The 18,364-nt window shown below is 57.9% G+C and overlaps 4 protein-coding genes across 4 annotated transcripts; all 4 read left to right on the top strand.

Annotated features, from left to right (window-relative positions):
- Positions 1-400: 400 nt before the first annotated feature.
- LINJ_35_3740 (conserved hypothetical protein) lies at positions 401-1,162 on the top strand (the record flags this gene model as incomplete). The annotated part of the gene is made up of 1 exon (XM_001469140.1): positions 401-1,162. The coding sequence occupies one exon, from the start codon at positions 401-403 to the stop codon at positions 1,160-1,162; it is 762 nt and encodes a 253-aa protein (XP_001469177.1).
- Positions 1,163-4,850: 3,688 nt separating this feature from the next.
- Positions 4,851-5,612, top strand: LINJ_35_3730 (putative ribulose-phosphate 3-epimerase; the record flags this gene model as incomplete). The annotated part of the gene is made up of 1 exon (XM_001469139.1): positions 4,851-5,612. The coding sequence occupies one exon, from the start codon at positions 4,851-4,853 to the stop codon at positions 5,610-5,612; it is 762 nt and encodes a 253-aa protein (XP_001469176.1).
- A 5,307-nt stretch (positions 5,613-10,919) lies between these two features.
- Positions 10,920-11,597, top strand: LINJ_35_3720 (conserved hypothetical protein; the record flags this gene model as incomplete). Its single annotated transcript, XM_001469138.1, has 1 exon — positions 10,920-11,597. The coding sequence occupies one exon, from the start codon at positions 10,920-10,922 to the stop codon at positions 11,595-11,597; it is 678 nt and encodes a 225-aa protein (XP_001469175.1).
- Positions 11,598-13,480: 1,883 nt separating this feature from the next.
- On the top strand, positions 13,481-17,824 carry LINJ_35_3710 (conserved hypothetical protein; the record flags this gene model as incomplete). The annotated part of the gene is made up of 1 exon (XM_001469137.2): positions 13,481-17,824. The coding sequence occupies one exon, from the start codon at positions 13,481-13,483 to the stop codon at positions 17,822-17,824; it is 4,344 nt and encodes a 1,447-aa protein (XP_001469174.2).
- Between the last annotated feature and the right edge of the window lie 540 nt (positions 17,825-18,364).

The following is an 18,364-nucleotide window of genomic DNA, read 5'->3' as shown; positions in this document are numbered from 1 at the left end:
CCCCCTCCGCCCCCTCCGCCCCCTTCGCCTTCCATCCTTAGTACTCACCTTCAGGACACGTGTGTGTGTGTGTGTGTCGGCTGCTCACCTCATGCGTTCCATTGGGCCTTTAGACGATGTGCTCTTGCCTCTGTTTCCCTTTGTCTCTCGACTTTTTACGTGCTTCATGTCCGTGTCTCCCCCGAATCGCTGATAAACACACACACACACACACACAAACATGCACGCGAACGCACACACAAAGGCACGCACCGTCTTGCCGGTTGTTTTTCCTCTTTTTCATCTGTGCTCTCTTTGCTCTTGACTCTCTCTTTTCTAAAAACTTCGTTTAGTGCTCCGTTACAGGCCTCCCCCTCTCCACCCACACGTGCATCGCTTATCATTCCCCGCCTATAGCACCATGCCCAACGTCTCCCTCACGCAGCGGGTCACAGCCTTCAACGACTACGTTGGCAATGCGTCAAACCGCGACCGTGTCATGTCGGTCGTGCAGTTCGGTGCGATGGCCCTGGTGGCCCCCGCCGCCGCCGCCGGTTGCCCGGAGCTGTCCGCGCACTTTGACACGATCCTCCACGGCGCCGCGCACTACCGCACCGTCACCCGCTTCTCGCAGTGGCTCGTCGTTGCCCCGGCCCTCACTCCCAGCGGCATCAAGAGCGTCATCGCAAGCCATCCCAACCCACTCGTGGGCATCTGCAAGACCATTTCCACCGCCTTCTTTACCGTCTTCCTCATTGGCGAGGAGCTCGTACTGGCGTCCAAGTGCAATATGCTCGACCCCGTCTTCGGCAGGCACTTCAACCGCATTCGTTTTGTCTTTCTTTTCTGGTCAAACATCGCGCGTCTCGTCATGAACTATCTTCTACTGAAGAGCAGCAAGTACGACGCCGTCAAGGACAGTCAGAACGAGGAGAAGGCAAAGGACCACCGCCGCAAGGTGCTTAACGTGGCGGACGGCGTGCTTCAGAGCATGTTCTGCTACACCCTTCTCAAGAGCTCCGCGCCGGCGGGCCCCAAGTACCTCAGTGCTGCCCTCCGGTCGGGCAAAGCGGTGGACATCATCACCTCCCTTGCCCCGCCGCTATTCGTGGTACCCAGCACCCCGCAGGGTATGCTCGGCCTCGCGGCTTCTGTCCCTGGCTTCATGATGAGCGTTTTATAAGCGTGCATGCCTTCTCAGAAGCGTACACGGGAGAATACAGGAGTAAAAGGAGGGTGAAGGACGCTGGAAGAGAGGGGGAAATGAATGGGTGTAGCACGGAGGTGCCGCCTTTGTGGCGCCTTTTTTTTCCTTCCTGTGACCGGCACATCTGCGTGAGCGAGCAACGAGAGTCAGCACACGTCGGCTGAAAGGAGTCCGACCTCGCGCTATCCATTGAGTCATGCAGAGGTCAGGAGAGCAGCGTGCGCGCGGCTCCTCAACAGCTCTTCCCTCCCCGTGCAACAAGCACACCCGTTGTCTCCACCTCGTTTCTTATGGGTGTCTTCTCGGGGCTCTGCCGTGGGAGATCTGCGAATGCAGACAGTTGCGAACGGTAACGCTCGTACGCCTGATGTGTATTTGTGTGCGAGCGCAGCCTGAATCACGTAGGCAAATACGCGCTGCTCTATCGCCTGCGACCACCGGGCGAGAAGGTGCTCTGCGGCCGTGAGACAAGGCGCCACAGCCCTGTACATCTCCTCTTCCTCACTGGCGACCAGTAATGCCTCTTTCTGATCTGTGTTTCTTCACGGCGCCTATGCTTTCGTTGGCCTTCTTTCACCGCTACTCACTTCCTCCAGCAAAACGAAAAAAAAAAGCAGACGATAAATGCGCGATTTAAGGGCGGTGGTCAGAGGCTGCAGGAAGTCAATGACAATCCCTGGCTTGTGTGCTTTCCTTTCTTTTTTCCCTTTCTTTTGTTTTACTCTTTCTACGGTGCGGTTCAGTGTGTGTGTGTGTCGGCGTGTGCATCTTCTTCTGCTTACTGTGTTGAGCACGCTCTGCTCATCCAACCCCTCTCTTCTTCATGGCAGGTCACACCACCACGCACAACAGATGAAAGGCTGTAAAAAAAAAGATTGAGAAGTCCCAAAACATGAAAAAACGTTCGCTAAAAAAAGATGACGAGTGTTAACACCTCTGCTCGATAATTCTTATTGGGGAGGGAAGGGAAGAGCCGGTCGCGTTCCGCGCACGGAAGCATATGCATGCAAGAAGGGTAAACCAAGCACCTTCGCTCAACGCGCATGTATACACAGGCATACATACACGAGTGGAAGGGCGATGAGGATAGGACGACGAGGTGGGGGAAAGCACAAAATTTGGATGCACCCACCCCCTCCTACGTCATTCATCGAGTCTTCCCTTATCTCTCACGCCGCATTTGCGGCCCGAAGGAACGCGACTGTGAGAGAAGGCAAAGGAAGGATGCAAGCGTTCTTCACACGAAACGTTGCGTGAAGTGTTCAAGGCAGACAGTGGTGGTGGCCGTAAATGGTGCATAACACGGCAACGGAAGCAATAATGAAGAAGTCTAACAGGAAACGTATGATCCCGTAGAGAGGTGGTCGCCTTTCAGACAACAGTAAGCGTGTCTTATGCTCGTTTGCCCCCCTTTTAAAAATTCTGCTTCACGATAGTCGCGGACTTTCTCGCTTGTTTCACAGAAGACACACATACACAGACACACGCACACAGACATACACATAGGCTCCCCCTTCTGTGCGGCTCTAGCTGTTTCTCTTTTGGTAGATAGTGATGCTACCCTCCCCCCTTTCCACTTCGCCTTCTTTAGGTTGACGTTGCCATGCTACAGTTTTATATACGAAGGAGTTTATGCGTGTCTCTGTGAATGCAACTGTGCACCGGTGCATCACCGGGTGAAGCAAGAAACGAAAAAAAAAGGTGAGAGACGGCACGCCACGGCTGCCGAACTTTAGGACTCTCTTGTTCCGATGCGTGCCACTTCTTTTTGTGCTTCCTTATTCCATTTTTTATTGCCTTCCTCTCTCTCTCTGTCTTTGCCTCTCTGGCCAGCGAACTTTTCCACGTGCGAAAAAGAAAAAAACACGCTGCTGCTGAGCTCAACTGAGCCGAGACCGCAGCTCGTACGTGAGGTCTATTTTCTCCGTTCATCTCGCATACGACACACACACACACACAAAAGAAACGAAGCAGGCCACAGCAAGGGGGCGGCAAGTGGCGTACCGGGCCTCATTAGCGTCGGCCGACATTCGACGTGCTCGATCATGGCCGTTTTTTTTTTATTGGCTGTTAAGTGATTTCCCCGACATGAAGGCACCGCTGTGCTCCCTTCCACGGGGCACTTTATATTTGGTCTGTGGGGCGTCGTGGTCGTGTCTGCTTTGTACTCTTTTTTCGTTTTGGCATGTGCTGCCTATGATTGATTGCCTCGGACTTTTTCACCTTTGCTTCCTTTTCTGGACTCCTCATCCTCTCCGCTTCTTCGCCATGGACCGTCTCTCACCGACGCATCATCAGAAAAGCACATCCTGCCTGCCCCCTTCTAAACAAAAAGAAAAACAACTCCTTCACTTGTGCATCTTAGTTGGTTTTGCTTTCTCTTTGCACGCTGTAAAACTGCCGATTGAGATTCCTTACTGATTCATGTAAATTTTTTTTTCGGGCCTCCGCCAAATCCCCATTTCCACTTTTCACCCGAAGACACGGGCCTCCTGTCTCACCAGCCCATCACAGCAACTTCCATCTCCCTCCAGCACTCACGCTCCTGCACGCAGTGTCGAACACGAGCGAAAAGCAACAACCAACACCTAGCAGGGCAAAAGCATAAAGCGAGATTCGGCCAGCCGAAAAAAAAACAAAAAGAGAAATCTGGTCCTCTCCGCTTCACGAAAACTCAAAAGAATAAAGCAGAATCTGCATCGTCTCTCTCACGGCCCCCTCCCCCTTTCCCTGAGACTGCCGTTTAACCCCCTCTGCAACTCCAGCCTCGCGGTGTTTCACTTCCAGTAAGGAAAGAAACAGAGAGCTCAAAGTGGTGAGACCTATTTGTGGTACACCGACACACACACAAAAGAAAACAGATTGTTTGGCTTGCCGAACAGTTCTTCGTTTGCCCCCCTTTTTTCACCAAGGAGGGTTGGTGAAGAACCACAACAAAAAGACGCAACTGCCGTATTCTGTTGCTTCTGATCCTTTCCCTCTTTCGCGCTTCCTTCTTGCACGAACAAAAAGTTTCCTTCACCTCTTTCTAGGTGCTTATCATTTGTTTTCGTTTTTTTTTGTTTTGCTGTTCTTGTTTCATTTCTGTATTTCACTCTCACTGAGGGGGTCCAACAACAACAGCCAAAAGTAGGAAAAAAAGAACGTTGGTGCTCCTCTGGTGAAAGTGCTTCCAGTGCAATCCGTGCTCTTTCCTTTTTTTTTTTGCATCCCTCCTCGACTCATTGTGTGCATTTGTGGGTTTATATCTCTCTTTCTCCTCGTACTTTTTTTCTTTAATCATTCTCGGTTTCTCTTTGCCGCCCCCGCACCCCCCCTCCTCTAAACCCGAAAAGCAGTAAAGAGGAGATAAGTTGTCCAGACCGGGGTGTGGCGTAAATAGACTAACGACATCAAACTGCTTTGTGCCGGTCTCGTATGCATTTTTCGTAGGGTTTTCTTCCTCAGTAGTTGCTTTTTTTTTGTGGCTTCCCACACTCCCCCTCCCACACACTTTTTTGTTGCAGGCGCTTCGCCACCTCCTTTCATTCGGTGTCAGCCCGCGCTTTATCAGCCTCCCTCCCCCTAAAGCCACCAACGGCCCGCGTCTCGTTCCTGTGTCCATTTTCTCTTCACAAATTTTTCTTGCTCGCACCCCGCAGCCCAGTACTTGGAGGCTTCCGCCATGACCGCCAAGTTCAACCACCTGGACAAGTCCACCTACCCAAATGGCCGCAATAAGAAGCAGCCCATTGTCTCCATCATTTCGCCATCGCTGATGGTGGCGGACCAGACAAAGCTGCTGCAGGAGTCGCTGGACGTGCTGTCTGATAAGGGTGGCAGCGCCGATTGGCTTCACGTGGACATTGTGGACGGCCACTTGGCGCCGAACTTCAGCTTCTCCCCCGCTACAGTTTCGGACCTGCGCATGCATCTGCCGAACACGTTCCTGGACTGCCATCTGATTGTTCGCGACCCCATCCGCTGGGTCGACTCCTTTGCGAAGGCTGGCGCGTCGACGTTCGTGTTCCATTACGAGGCCACCGAGAACCCTGTCGCCGTCTGCCGCAAGGTACGCGAGGCCGGCATGGTCGCTGGAATCGCTCTTGCCCCCAACACGCCGGCGGAAGTGCTGTTCCCCATCATCGATGCTGGCGAGGTCGACATGGCCCTTGTCATGTGTGTGCAGATCGGGCTTGCCGGGCAGCGGTTCCAGATCGAGACGGTGGAGAAGGTGCGCCAGCTGCGCCAGCGCTATCCTCACCTCCTGATCCAGGTGGACGGCTCCATCACATTGGACACGATTGACCTCGTTGCTGCTGCCGGCGCGAACGCCATTGTGCCTGGCCGCGCTGCCTTCAAGTCGAATGACCGCAAGGGCAGCATGGAGAGGCTCCGAGGCAGCATCCAGAAGCACATCGCACAGCGTGCTGCGAGCCGTCTGTAGCGAAGCTTTGCGCAGCACCATTGCCCCAACGCTTCGGTGGGAGCGTGGAGGTGTGCGCCCGCCAGCTGCCCCGCTACTTGCTGACTCTGCAAAAATCTGTTGACCCTACGTGGCTTCATTCTCTCTCGTCCCCCCCTGCTCTCCAGGACGAGGTTGCAGCGGCTACGGCCTGGCTTTGCTGCGACGACCCTACCCGGCGGATGCACTTCATGCCGGGCTACACACCTGAGAGTGACGCTGGTGGCACGGGAAGCTCTCGATCAGACATCAAGCGGCGTTGCACCCACTCCTCAGGCTATGGGAACAGACACCAACTCGCGCCGCCGGGGTGTGCGGCGGGAAACGGCGGCTCAACCGGGCTGGAATCCTCCGTCCTCGCCCCCGCGCGATGGGCCCGAGGGCAAACACCTGGCGCCCGCGAGCGGTGGGGGAGGGCATGCGGCGGACGTATCTGGGCACAAGTGCTGGCGCTGCCGGCCCGTCGCGTGCGCCTCTCATTTCAGTCTGCCTGTGGCCATTGCGGATGGGCGCACCACGGCGAGGTTGGCAGGCTTGCCGGATCGGCAGTGGCAGAGGAGCCGGCGCCGACTGCGTGGATCACGCGCCTGGTCGCCGGCCTCAGACGCCAGGCCGACATCGCCCGAAACCGCGATACACGATGCGGCACGCTGAGACAAGAGGTGCTTGGCGGCAGCCGTCCCACACCAGAGGAGCAGGGATGCTGAGCTCACGGTACGACAGGCGGCCATCCTCGCACAGGTCCGCGCGGGCACCCCGTCCATGCACTGGGGATCGCTGCAGCGGCGGGTGCCTGGCAGCGACGAGGCGGAGCGCGGATGGCGTGCTGCCCGCTGCTCCGCTGGTGTTGCCGCGCCCCCCGCCCCCGCCAGAGCCTCCACCCCCGCCGGTGCTGGCCATGAGGGCGTCACATCGAAAGAAAGAGTGCAGAGGTGAGAGAGCAAGAGTGATGGACGGAAGGGGCGCGAAGAAATCCCATAGCAGTGAGCCCCACAGCGCATGTGTGCATAGCATGCGGCATCTTCGGCATCTGTCCAGGGCTGCACTGATGAGGCACAGATGCCGGAAGCATCACGAGAGCAGCCCGAGCTGCACCATCCGGGCCCTCCCGACTCCCCATGCGGAGGGTCTCCATATTATGGGATGCCGCGGCGTGAAGCGACCGAGGGCGAAGCATGGCACGCAGGCAGGGGGTGCGCAGGGCCACCGAGGGCCCTGACCTGAGGCTGGCCAACGTCCTCCTCGAGCTCATCCGGCATGTCACCTTGACCACTCCCCTATTACCCGCACGACAGACGCCACCGTCTCCGCCCTCGAGCAGGAGCATGGGCGCGGCCCGCGTTGGATCAGGCCATGCAGCTCACCCATGTCCGTGGGACGCCCGCCGCGCAGCACGCACCCGAGGAAGGGACGAGCAAGGACAGGAAGTGCCCGTGCGGCGTATGACCCGATGCGAAGGCAGGCGGCTCGTCCTAGACGCCCAGGATGCAGCCGTAACCCCCCTACGGAGACGGGTGAGCTGTGGTTGTATGCGTCTATTTTTGTCACTTGCTCGCGGCAGAATGGCACTCTGAAATCGAAACCAATGTGCTACATTTAATGTTTTGTGTTTGCAGTGACGGGCTGTACCTCCCCGTGTGTGATCTGGGTCCGAGCGCCCCCACTCTGCATGGATGCCGAACCACCCCCACTGCCCTATCCCTGCCAACGCGGCGCCACTGATGGTGGCGACAGGGTCCAGCGCCCACGACGTGGCGTGGCGTCGGGGCGACCTGCGAGGCGGGTGGTGGGCAGAGTTCGAGGCCGCGGCCGTGCTCATGTGACTGAGTCGGCGCATTGCTGTGACGCGCGTGTGTAGCGCTGCTTCGAGCAACGAGGTGTGGGGCCTGCGGCAGCCCGGGGTCGAGTGGAGCTCGACTTGTGTGGCAGAATGGGCGTGTTCTAAGTTCTCTACGTGTTGCTTCATCATGTGAGACAGTGGTGCCTGGTCAATGGGTAATTTTGGTCATGTGTCTGTACAGCATTCGAGAAAGGCAGTCAAGAACATTTTTTACGGCATCTCAGCCAGGCTTTCTGGCTGCTTTTGTGCGCGAAAACGTTCGTGCGCGTCACAACGGATTGGTCTTTACATTGTGGGCCACCTATACAAGAGGGCAAATACTTTATTCATCGATGATGACGCCTCCTAAGCGAGCAGCCACATGGATGCGACGGTGGTGGTGGTGAAGCCAAAGCTCGTAGAGGTGTTGACGGTGGCTCCGATGAGGTGACGCGGGTTTCGCTCACCGTCGTCACTGAAGGTGTGAACTCCTAGGACGACAACATCCACTACAGGAGATGCAAACTATTCTGTGGTGGCCAGACTGAGGGGCGCGACCCCCTTGCCGGACGTGTCGGTTGATGAAAAGATCTGAAGCTACATTTTTCTACAGCGAAGGGCCAGGGGTACGAGCTGCCGATCATCGAGAGAAAGGCGGGGGGGGAACCACCGAAAGGACTGGTCCACCTTCGCTAGAGCCGCTGCTTCCATCCTGCCAAAGGACTTCGGAAAGAAGCTCACAGAGGCCCAGGGCTGCAGGGGATGTGCCTCATTTCGCATGACGCTCTGCCAGTGATCTCCTGCATGAATACCCCCAAGTCTCGCGGCGTGGCTTCTGCTCGACGCCATACGCTCCGCCGTGCTCGGTACCCACAAGGCGCGCCCGCAGAAGCCGGCAAGCCACTATCTGGAGCTAGACCGCGGCAGCGGCAGCGACAAGATGAGGCTCACGAAGCAGGAGCTGCTCCTCGAGGCCAAGCAATGCGGAGTGAACCTGGGGATCTATTCGTCTTCTCATCTTTCTTTCGGCCCTTGCACAAGGTGCCGGAGAACAGGGGGTGTCACCATGTGTAGCACTGGCGAAATAAGCGATGGAAAGGCAGTGAAGGAAGATGGAAGAGTCAAAAGGGATCCAGAGGGACGGTGGCTTGCGCGCACGCATGTGACCGGTTTTCTTGCAGACACTGTTTCTCCTTTTCCCCCCTCTCTCTCCCTTGTTCTCTTTCCCGCTTACTTCGCTGCTTCGAATCCGCCGCTCTTCTTTATTCTGCGACTTTCACGTTCGCGGCTGCGCAGAGGGTTCTGGTGATGGAGGGCTGCCCTGTGCCGAGGCACGCGTGGAGAGGGAGGGAGAGTGGAGGGGGTGGGGTGGTGGTGATGGGGAGGGACGCACTCGAAAGAAACGAACAAAAGGATTCATCGGAACGATTTCACCTTTTTTATTTTTTTTTGTTTCGCGTATTCGAAACGTTTTATATGTCGGGAAAAGGCAACGTCGCACGCGCGCATGAGCGACTAATAATAATAGTTCCTCTTCTGCTCCTCGGTGGGGGCAGATCCTGCGGCTTCTCTCCACCCCCTCCTGTCTTCCCCGCTGTCCGGCCTTTCACCCCTTTTTGCGGATGTGTGTGTGTGCATGTATATGTGCTTTGTTTTGTTTTGACGTTCTGCTACACCTCCTCTTATTGATTTTTTTCTTGATTGGCCATCTCAAACATTGGACAGCAGGTGGTTGCTGATTGCGGATGGATGCTTGTGCGTGCGTCTGTTGGCGTTTCGTACGCGAGTCCTCTCGCTCTTAAAAGAAAAGAACGCCACTTGGTCTCGCACGCAACACGCAACCGAAAACAGGCAAACACACACACACACACGCACGAGCCCAGGGACGAGATCACCAGCGTCAAGTGGTCTCTACATGCTGTTGAGTGTTGTTCTTGGACACTTTGCCTTCCTTCATCGACGATTTCGCGATCGGTTTGCAGCTCGCCGAGTTGAAGGGGAAGGCCAACGCAAATTCGACGAAACAAACTTCGAACGCCTGTGACGGCGTTGGTGGTGGAAGTTACTTGATGTGTCTGCTGAGGAACTGGTGAGGGACGCGCGATACACGGCGCATGAAGTAGTTGACGAGTTTGCCGGAAACGGTGTGGAAGCTCAAAAGGCTTTTGAAAGAAGCGATACAGCGAAGAGTAAAAAAAAATGTAGCGCATAGCTCCCCAGTGGTTTGTGCTCTGCAACTTGATGAGAAGCCTAGGCGACGACGCGTGCACGTTGTCTTCTCGCCCATCACAGTTCGACCGCAGGGAGACGACGAAAGCGGAAGGAGACGTTGCACAAACCAAGAGTAACAAGAGTCATTCGATGCGTCGGCGACACATGAATGCCACTTGGGAGGCGGCCGACCAGTGCAGGAGGAATCGATCAAGTTGGCGGCCTTTGCTGAGCGCGCGACGTGAGTTTCTCCATAAAGCGCTAACGACTTGCCAGTGATCGATGATAAACATTTGAAGTGCTTGCATCTGAGGGCCGCAGAGGGTTTGTCGCGTGGCATTTTTGAACACCTGCGAACAAACTCGTTGTGTCACCTGCCGTGAAATCAATGTTTGCACTGCTCGAATCCTCTTTCTCTTGCTGCCCCACCTTCCTATCTTTCTTGATGCTCGAACGCATCGTGTACGCCGGCTGCTTTTCTGTGTTTTCTCTTGGCTGTTGCTGTCGTCAATGCAGCGGCCGCGCCAAAACCCCGCAGCAGCAGGAATTTTTTTGCTCTAGCTTTAGAGAATAGCACAGAGATACAAGCGGCTGTGTTTCACATTTTTAGCAGGAGGCACAGCGCAACAGCACACGTGCATAGGGAATACAGCTGCAGAAGTAGAGGCTCTCTCTCTCTCAGCAAGGATTGACGGACCCCCACATGCGCACGCATATAGGTGCACAGTCGTGTTAAAGTAGCGCAGCTTCCTCGAGCTCGTCTCCCTCGCATCCACCCCCTTTTTCGTCTTCTGATCACCTAGGCCTCTTACCAGGCGTGCGTGCACAGCTTGTCCGCGTCAAGGTCCTTACTCTTCTAGCTCTTTTTTTTCTAGCGTTGACCATCCATCTCCAGTACGTCTGCCATTCTGCACGCAGAAAACGCCACCGGAATTCATTTTTTTTCTTCACCTCTTTGCCTCTTTGGCTTCTCCCCTGCCCTGCCCCCTGCCCCCGGTCCTGCCTCGCTGCGACTGCGCGTGCGTTGCGTGTAGCGCTTTTATTGTGATTGCCGCTTCCGTGTTCACAAGTGAGGGGTCGGTGTGCCACTCCAGCCGTGGCGACAGACGGCAAGGAACAGAGAGACTCTTGCCTTTTCCCGCCGCGAGTTCCGCGTTTCTCAGTTCACTTTTCTGTAGCGCTTCCTCTTTTTCTTTTCCTTTTTGCTGACTTTACGAATTGTGCGCTTGCCTCCTCTGCTACCTTAGCGTGTGAGCGCCATGACGGAGTACCTCAAAGACTTGGCATCGGTCAAGCCGGGGGAGTCGATGCCGCCCGTCAACCTGGGACCGTACGACAACCCGCTCCTGTGGAACAAGCTGGACCCGTTCGGTGCCGATCGTGGTCACCAGCGTCGTCCAATGACGGTGTCCCGCGACTTCATGGAGCTGAACCAGGTGCCTATCGTCTACCGTGATCATTGCGTGCACCGCTGGATTCCGTTCAACCGTTGCATGCGGAACTTGAAGCCGGTGACGTGGGGCACAGTGAACTGCCACGAGTTTGAGGAGTCGTGGATGGTATGCCGGGCGCACGAGACGTACCGCCTGCAACTCCTGAAGAGCAAGTTCATGGAGCTGACGAAGGACTACACAGCGGAGGACAAGAAATTCTTCCCTAGCATACTGTACCTCGGCATTCCATACTACATGCCGTCTTTCTACTGGAATCTGGCGACATCACAGCGACTTAGCGGGTGGGATGAGAAGGACCCGGAGAACCCGGTCATGTGGCGGGAGCCGAACCGCTCCCTCATGCGCTCTGAGTTCTCGCCGACGAACTGGGAGAAGGGTACCATGACTAGTGCGTTCGGCCACAAGCTCATCCCGGACGAGATTGTGCATGAGATGGTGCCCGGATTCCCTCTGCCGGAGGAAAAGCGTCCTCAGGCCGCTTAGCCACGGACCGCAGACTTCGAAAGCACGAAAGTGCGCAGCAGTGCTACAGGTCGACGCGCGCGCTGGCACTGGCGCTATTCAAACCGCCGATTCTGTTGCTCCCCTTTTCACCCATATGATGTGGCAGCGTTGCCGCACCATGATCCTTCAGCTTCCTCTTTGTTGTTTCATCCGCTCGTATCTGGTTGATCGTCTATAATGTGCATCTCCTTGAGTCTTCCTGGTCTTTCAAACTGCCCTGGTAGTACTCCAACTCTGGCATGAGCTTTTTCGCTCTCTCTTCGTGTTTCATCGGTGAATCGGAGGGCTCATCTCTGTCCCTCTTACTGGCTGTGCACCACTGATGCCAGCTTTATCTCGTATTGCTGACGCGTATCAGATGTCGTCATTTCCGCATCAACAACGTTCTCCGAAGCAACTACTGGTGCCGCCACACAACAGAGGGATCAGAGGAGATCAGAGGGCCAGGGATGCGGCGTGAAAGCACCACGGTGCGGCCGCTTTCAGCGCTGCCTCCCGATGCATGGCTCATGATGTCCCGTCAGGGAGGTGCTTGTTGGTCAAAGAAACGGGAAGAACTGCCATGGTCTCCCCCACCCCTCGTCTTCCCCACTCCCCCTTTTGCCCTCTCGCTCCTTCGCCGCCCACCTTCATACTCGGTTGCGTCGATGCGTGCTCTTCGGCGATTGATGGTCCGTCGAAAGCGGTCTGAATGGACCCTGCTGACGCTGCTCGGTGCGTGTGAACTTGAACGCTTTCCCGGGCCTCCTGCGTCGTTTTTTTTTCGCTATTCCTCCTTGGCTTCGCGTTGGATTGGCCACCTCTCACACGTCTGCCTTGCCTCCTTTCTCCTCTCCCGTTGCCCTGCGCGGAACGGGCGTTTCATCACAAGCTCGCGGACGACCATCGCCCTCCAGCTTCCGCCTCATCAGCTCCGCTTCTCCTACAAGGGAGCTGGCGCACTCCGTTGACCACCACTCGGCTTTGCCTTCGCGGTTCTTTTTTCTTTCGTCACTTGCCGGTGGAAAGGGCATCGTTGAGTGTACGCGTATGCTTAAGTGTGTCCCTGCTGTTGACCTACGCCCTTTGCCTCTCGCTCTCTCCTCGCCTCACGCTCCCTCTATTGTCGTGCGGGTGGCCACACAGAGAGTCCCTCCTCCTTTCTTGAGGGGTTGTGAGTGGCAACGAGGCGAAGCAACGACAACGGCTCAAACACGCATCTTTGTGTGCCACTGCCTTTCTGCCCCAATCGAGATCACCAAAGAGGTCTCTTGGTACCTCGCGCCGAATCGGCTCACATCGTCTGCTCGTTTGTGTGTGTGTGTGTGTGTGCGTGACGCCGCGATCACTAGTACGCTTCTTTGCACATCTCTTCTTCTCCCTCTCCCTTGCGCGGCCCTGCTTCCTCATATCTTTTCCCTGTGTATAGATTCATGTAATTCTCCGATGCCGTTGCTGGCAAGCAGAGGGGGCGACGAATGAAACCGAGAGTAACCGCAGCACCGACGTTGGCGGCGCTCTGCTGGTCGTCTAAAGCTGCAAGATGTGCAGGAGGTGCCACTCTAAAGTGGCGGGCAGCGCGTCAAGTTTGCCGCGATCCTTATGAGGCCTTCGCGCCGATGCGCCGCACCTACGCATCGGCGAGCTATGTATCTATTGCCTGCCGTGAGGCACGGCCATTGCATCTGGGTCACGGACGGCCGAGAGCAGCGGCGCGGTCGCGCCCGTTTTTATCTCCGCGTGTGCTTCCGCCGCGTGAGTCGCTCGAGGAGGCGCTGCGTACCTCCGCGCCGCTCTGCTTGTCCAGCGCAGTAGCGTCGATGGCTACACGACTGCGACGTAACCACATCGTGGCTTCCTGCCCGCGTCTTTTTGCGGAAGAGATGTGCAGCTTCGCGTCCACAGTCTCCGGAGTAGCTGCGTCCTCGCCAACGGAGCAGCATGCGCGAGCGTTGGCACTGTTGAGTGAACTGCAGAATGCTGCCGGCTCCGCCACCGCGTCAGCGCCTCTTGCACCGCCGGCAGAGGTGCCTGCGGAGACGTCTCTCTGGAGGAGCTACATGCATCCGTTCGCAAGACTCCTGTGCAACAAAATCCACGTCAGCGTCTCGACCGACATTACAACGCCGTTGTCGTCGGCCTTGCTCACCAACGGCAGATGGGATGAGACGCTTCTCGACTGCGTCTGCCAGCTTGCTTCGTGGCCGGACGCCGATGCGGCGGGAACAGTTGCGCAGTGGATGGCGTCGCTGGTGCAGAGCTGCGCGCTGAGGAAGAGCTCCTGTCTTGTCTCGTCGCTATCGGAAATGGAGTTGATGGTGCGACGCGTAGTGGAGGCGTCATCGCCAGCGCTGCTGTGCGCGGTGGTGCAGGCATGCCAGGTGCGCACTCGTCGCATGGATAGCGCGACGGGCGACAGTGGAGCACGGCTCAGGAGTGCAGTCACTGCCCTCTACGCATCACAAGCGGAGGAGGACTTGCATGGCGGCTGTCGGTGGCATCCCTGCATGAGCGATAGGGCGATCAAGATGTCTCTGCAGCAGATCGTGGAGGTTCTTTCCGGCTCCGCGAGTGGCAGACGAAAAGGTAAGGCAGGCAGCGCATCTGCTTTTACTCCCGCGGCACGCCTCCAGATTCAGCAATGCTGTCTATGTCAAATTCCACGCCACATGGACGACCGCACTCGCCACGATTGCGCCGTGCTCGCCATGAAAGCCCTCAAGCAGGCACCCTTCACCGTTCTGTTGGCTGCCTACGAATACTTCCGCGAGGAGGGACTTGCCTCGGCGGTGGTGGCGCAGCGCTTCCTCGCGCACTGTGGCGTGTGCGTCACCCATGTCACCCAGCGCGGTGTCTCATTGGCGACATACCTCTCGCCTGTGGCAACCAAGGCAGCGGTCGAGGCACTCCTGCACGCACACTGTACTGTGCTGAGCACCGGCTGTGACTCGAGGCAGATGGAGACATCGATGGCGTACCTCACTGCCACGCTGAACGCACTCGGCTACCCACATGTCGTGCGCTCTCTCTACAAAGCGCCTCAGCCGACGGTGACAACTACGCCAGACCCCGAACTCCGTGAGACGCCGCACTCTGTCGTGTCGCAGGTGCTGCTGCGCGACGTATTCGGGGCCGTGGTTGCTCTGGAGGCCCTCGGCGCCTCCCGTCCAGAAGGTTGGTTATCGGTGCCACCAGCCGCCACGGAGTCCATGGCAGCTGTGAGTCGGCTGGTGGGACAGGAGGGCAGCGTTGCTGACGTGAAGAGATTATACGCGGCCCTCGTCGGGTTTCACAATGCGGGGTTGTTTATCAGCTACTACGTGGAGTGCGTGCTGGCTGGCGTGTGCGATCGCATGCGCGATATCGGGAGGCAACAGCGGCACGCACGGGAAAACGCGAGCAAGGTGCCTAGCGCGCCTCCTCACGAGATCCTGGAGCGCGTCATCCCGGCCTTCCGCGCGACCTTGTGCTACATTGGTGACGAGCTCAACGCAGACATAATTTTCGAGCTTGTTGAAACAGCGGTGCAGCTACGCGACTACGCGGTGCCACTGACAGCTGCTCTCGTCTCGGCTCTCCACGCGAGTATGGAGCGAAGTCTCTGTCTGCACGAGCTGCTGTGCCGGGTGGACGCCTCAACCCACAACATGCCGTTTCTCTCCTACTACGCCCTGTGCTACACCAGAGACTTTGGCTCACCTGCCACGTTTGATCACCTCGCCGCCCTCTGGCGCGTTGACGGCGACGCCATTTGGAATCGAGCAACCCACCTTTCCCCGTCGTGCCAGCTGTGGAAGTGTGCCACTTGCGGCCGACTGAACAGCGATCGCTACAACTACTGTGTGTGCTCAGCGCTGCGATACAGCCACGTGTTGTGTGGTGCCTGCGGCTACGCGCAGGACGAACGGCTGAGCCAGTGCTGCAGCTGTGGTCAGACGCTGCTGAACAAGGCGTCGTTGGCCGGGGCGGTGGCCCGCACGGCGTGGCAGTGTCGAGACTGCGGGGCCCGCAATCCAGCTAGGCAGACGTTGCTGTGCTTCCGTTGCGGACAGCCAACAGGGCCGTGCATCCAGCAGCACGCCGCCGCAGAAGCCACCGAATCTGAGGGCTCGGCGGCGTCTACATCAGTGGTGTGCGGGTGCTGTTTTAGCCGTGACTGCGACAAAAACCAGAGACGCGGTGCCGCAGCAGCTGCCACGTGGAGAGCAGCCGTGTACGCGGCCGCCGTCGGTGTCTGTCACGAGTGCGGCCGCTTCAAGATGAACCATGCCGCGCGGCACAGCCTCGTGTGGATATGCGCAGGCTGCCATCAGCGGCGCAGCTCGCTGGAGCGCATTTGCCCCTCATGCCCGCAGGTGGAGTGTCTCCCGCAGGCTTTGTGCCGAGGGCCAGTGAACGTACCGCGCGTGTGCCGCCACTGCGGTCACGAGGAAGTGAACCCGTTCGCGATGTTGTGTCGGTGTTGCGGCAGCACCGCGGATCCTTTCGTTCACCCCGGTGACTCCGCAGAAGCCACGTGTATGCCGGGGCGAGTGTCCGCTGCTAGCGGTCACGCGAGCCCCACGTCCCCCGAGGCGGTGCCGAGCCAACAGCAGCGCCAAGTGTACCACTGGTGCCTCTACTGTCACCACATGCAAGGGCTGGACAACGCCGCGCCGCTCCACCAGCAGCACTGCAGCGGATGCGCGGCAAACTGTGAGGAGAAGGGCCTGTGCTTGCTGTCTTTGCGCGTCTGTGGCGGCTGCGGCGCGAGCTTACCGGCTCGCTACGCGGGTAGCGCCGTGTGCCCATACTGTGCCGCTTACGTGAAACTGGTACCGCAGCCGCAAAAATGCGACAGTGGCAGCGCAAAACGGTACTGGACTGCTGTCGTGCTGCTTCACACATGCGAAGTGCTTGCAGAATGCTGTGCCAAAGAATCGCTGCTCACGGAGAGATCGACCCACGCTATGCCGACAGCGCTTGTGTCGACGACACAGAAGACTTGGGCATCTGATAGCGGCGTCTCTACCGGCTCCGCAGCGACTACAGTCGACGCGAGTACTCGGGCATACCTTCAGAGGCGCCCGACCATAGAGAGGACCCTGTCCTGCCTGCGGCGCGAGTGGTGCAGCGTGGACGGTGATGCTTGGCTGCCTGTGCGCATGGACGTCGTCGCGCTGCTGGGGCGAGCCGTCAACACACTGTGCCAGTGGCTCTCCGCATCCCTCACGGCGCGCCGTCTCTCCGCCCTCCTGAAGGGCATCCTTACGCATGTCGACTGTGTGTGTGGGGTGGCGGTGACAGGCTCCCAAGACGCCTTCAGCCGCAGCGTGCAGGGCCACTTCACCGCTGTCGAGGTGTGTCACGAGTGTCTCGGCACCCACCCACCTAATCTGTGTCCTTTTTTGGAGGACGGTGGCTTGTGGACGTGTGAGGAGTGTGGCTCGTCCAACAGCAACTCAGACGTGTGCCGCTATGTGTGTGGCAGCTGCCTCGCCTTGCGGCCAATGACGCAGGACCTGCTCGTCTCGACCTGCTGGGAGTGTCGCGCGTGCGATCGGGCTAATGTCCAGTTTGAGCGCTACTGTATGCACTGCGGCGCTGAGCGAGCAGCGTGGAGTAGGGCGATGCTGCCTCACTGGGATTCTGCTGGCGACGGCGCGTTGACGGGCGACGTAGATGGTGACGATGGATTCCACTCACCCGCTGCCGCAGGTACCGGAGAACTCGACCCCCGCGGCGAGGCAACGCACCAAATCAACGGACTGGCAACAGGGAAGCGGCGCGGAGACGCACAGGGGCATTGTGTAGGGCTGCTGAATTTGAAGGTCGATGAGCAGACACTATCGCCGAGCTTCTCTGCTGCGCTGTCCTGTGGGGCATCAAACGCTTCCCAGCTAGACACCCTCGCCGCCAGCTCCGCTGGTACGGCTGCGCCGGTTCGCGGCGACGAGATTCCCTTCAGCCCCGCCAAGTGCCCTCTGTGCGGGCTCGTCTACATCGAAGCACGGTGCCCGCTCTGCCTCAAACACACCCCTGACGTCGCCGGTGCGAGAGGAACAGTGTGCGAAGTGCAGGATCGCTGCGCTTTCATCCAGCCCAGCGGCACCACCCGTCCGCAGGATCGCATCTTTGTAGATGAGGCCCTGCTGAAGGCAAACACACTTAAAGAGGGGCTACTTGTGCACTACACTGCCGAGCTCGGCCAGCGCGGTAGGATGGAGGCGAGGTTCTTGCGGTGCTGAATCTGCCCTTCTCCCTCTCCCTCTCCCTCACCCCCCCCCACGGGCTGCAGTGTTTACATCAACGAGCGGTGCACTTCAAAGACGGCCGGTGAAAACGAGGTGCGGCAGCAAAGCGGAAGAGCTGGAGCGTTTTCGCGCTCATCAGCGCAGATTTTTGTTCGCACCCACACACGCGCGAAAGGATTAAGTGAGAGAGGTGGGGGATGCGAGGAGAGGAGGGATGAGGCGGCTTGATTGCGCGCATCGGCACTCCGCGTCTGCTGGCGTATGTGCGTCTGCATGCAAGTGCGCGTGTAGGTGTGCACCTCATGCACGAAGTCTTTGGTGCTGCGGCCGCTTGTACTCAACGGCGGACGCTCTACTTGACAAGCACAGACACAAACGCACACACCCACACACATTTTCTCTTTGGAAAAGGGAAGAAGAGCAGACAGCCACGCGCAGCTTATCTTTTTTTTTTATGTAGCTGACTGTGCTCTCGACGCGGTGAGTGCCGTGCTGGCATGGTGCTCCTCGATCGCTGCCCTTCCCTTTTTTTTT

This window comes from Leishmania infantum, chromosome 35 (assembly GCF_000002875.2).
Source record: "Leishmania infantum JPCM5 genome chromosome 35".
Lineage (NCBI taxonomy): Eukaryota > Euglenozoa > Kinetoplastea > Trypanosomatida > Trypanosomatidae > Leishmania > Leishmania infantum.
This window is presented reverse-complemented; position numbering and strand designations above follow the sequence as displayed.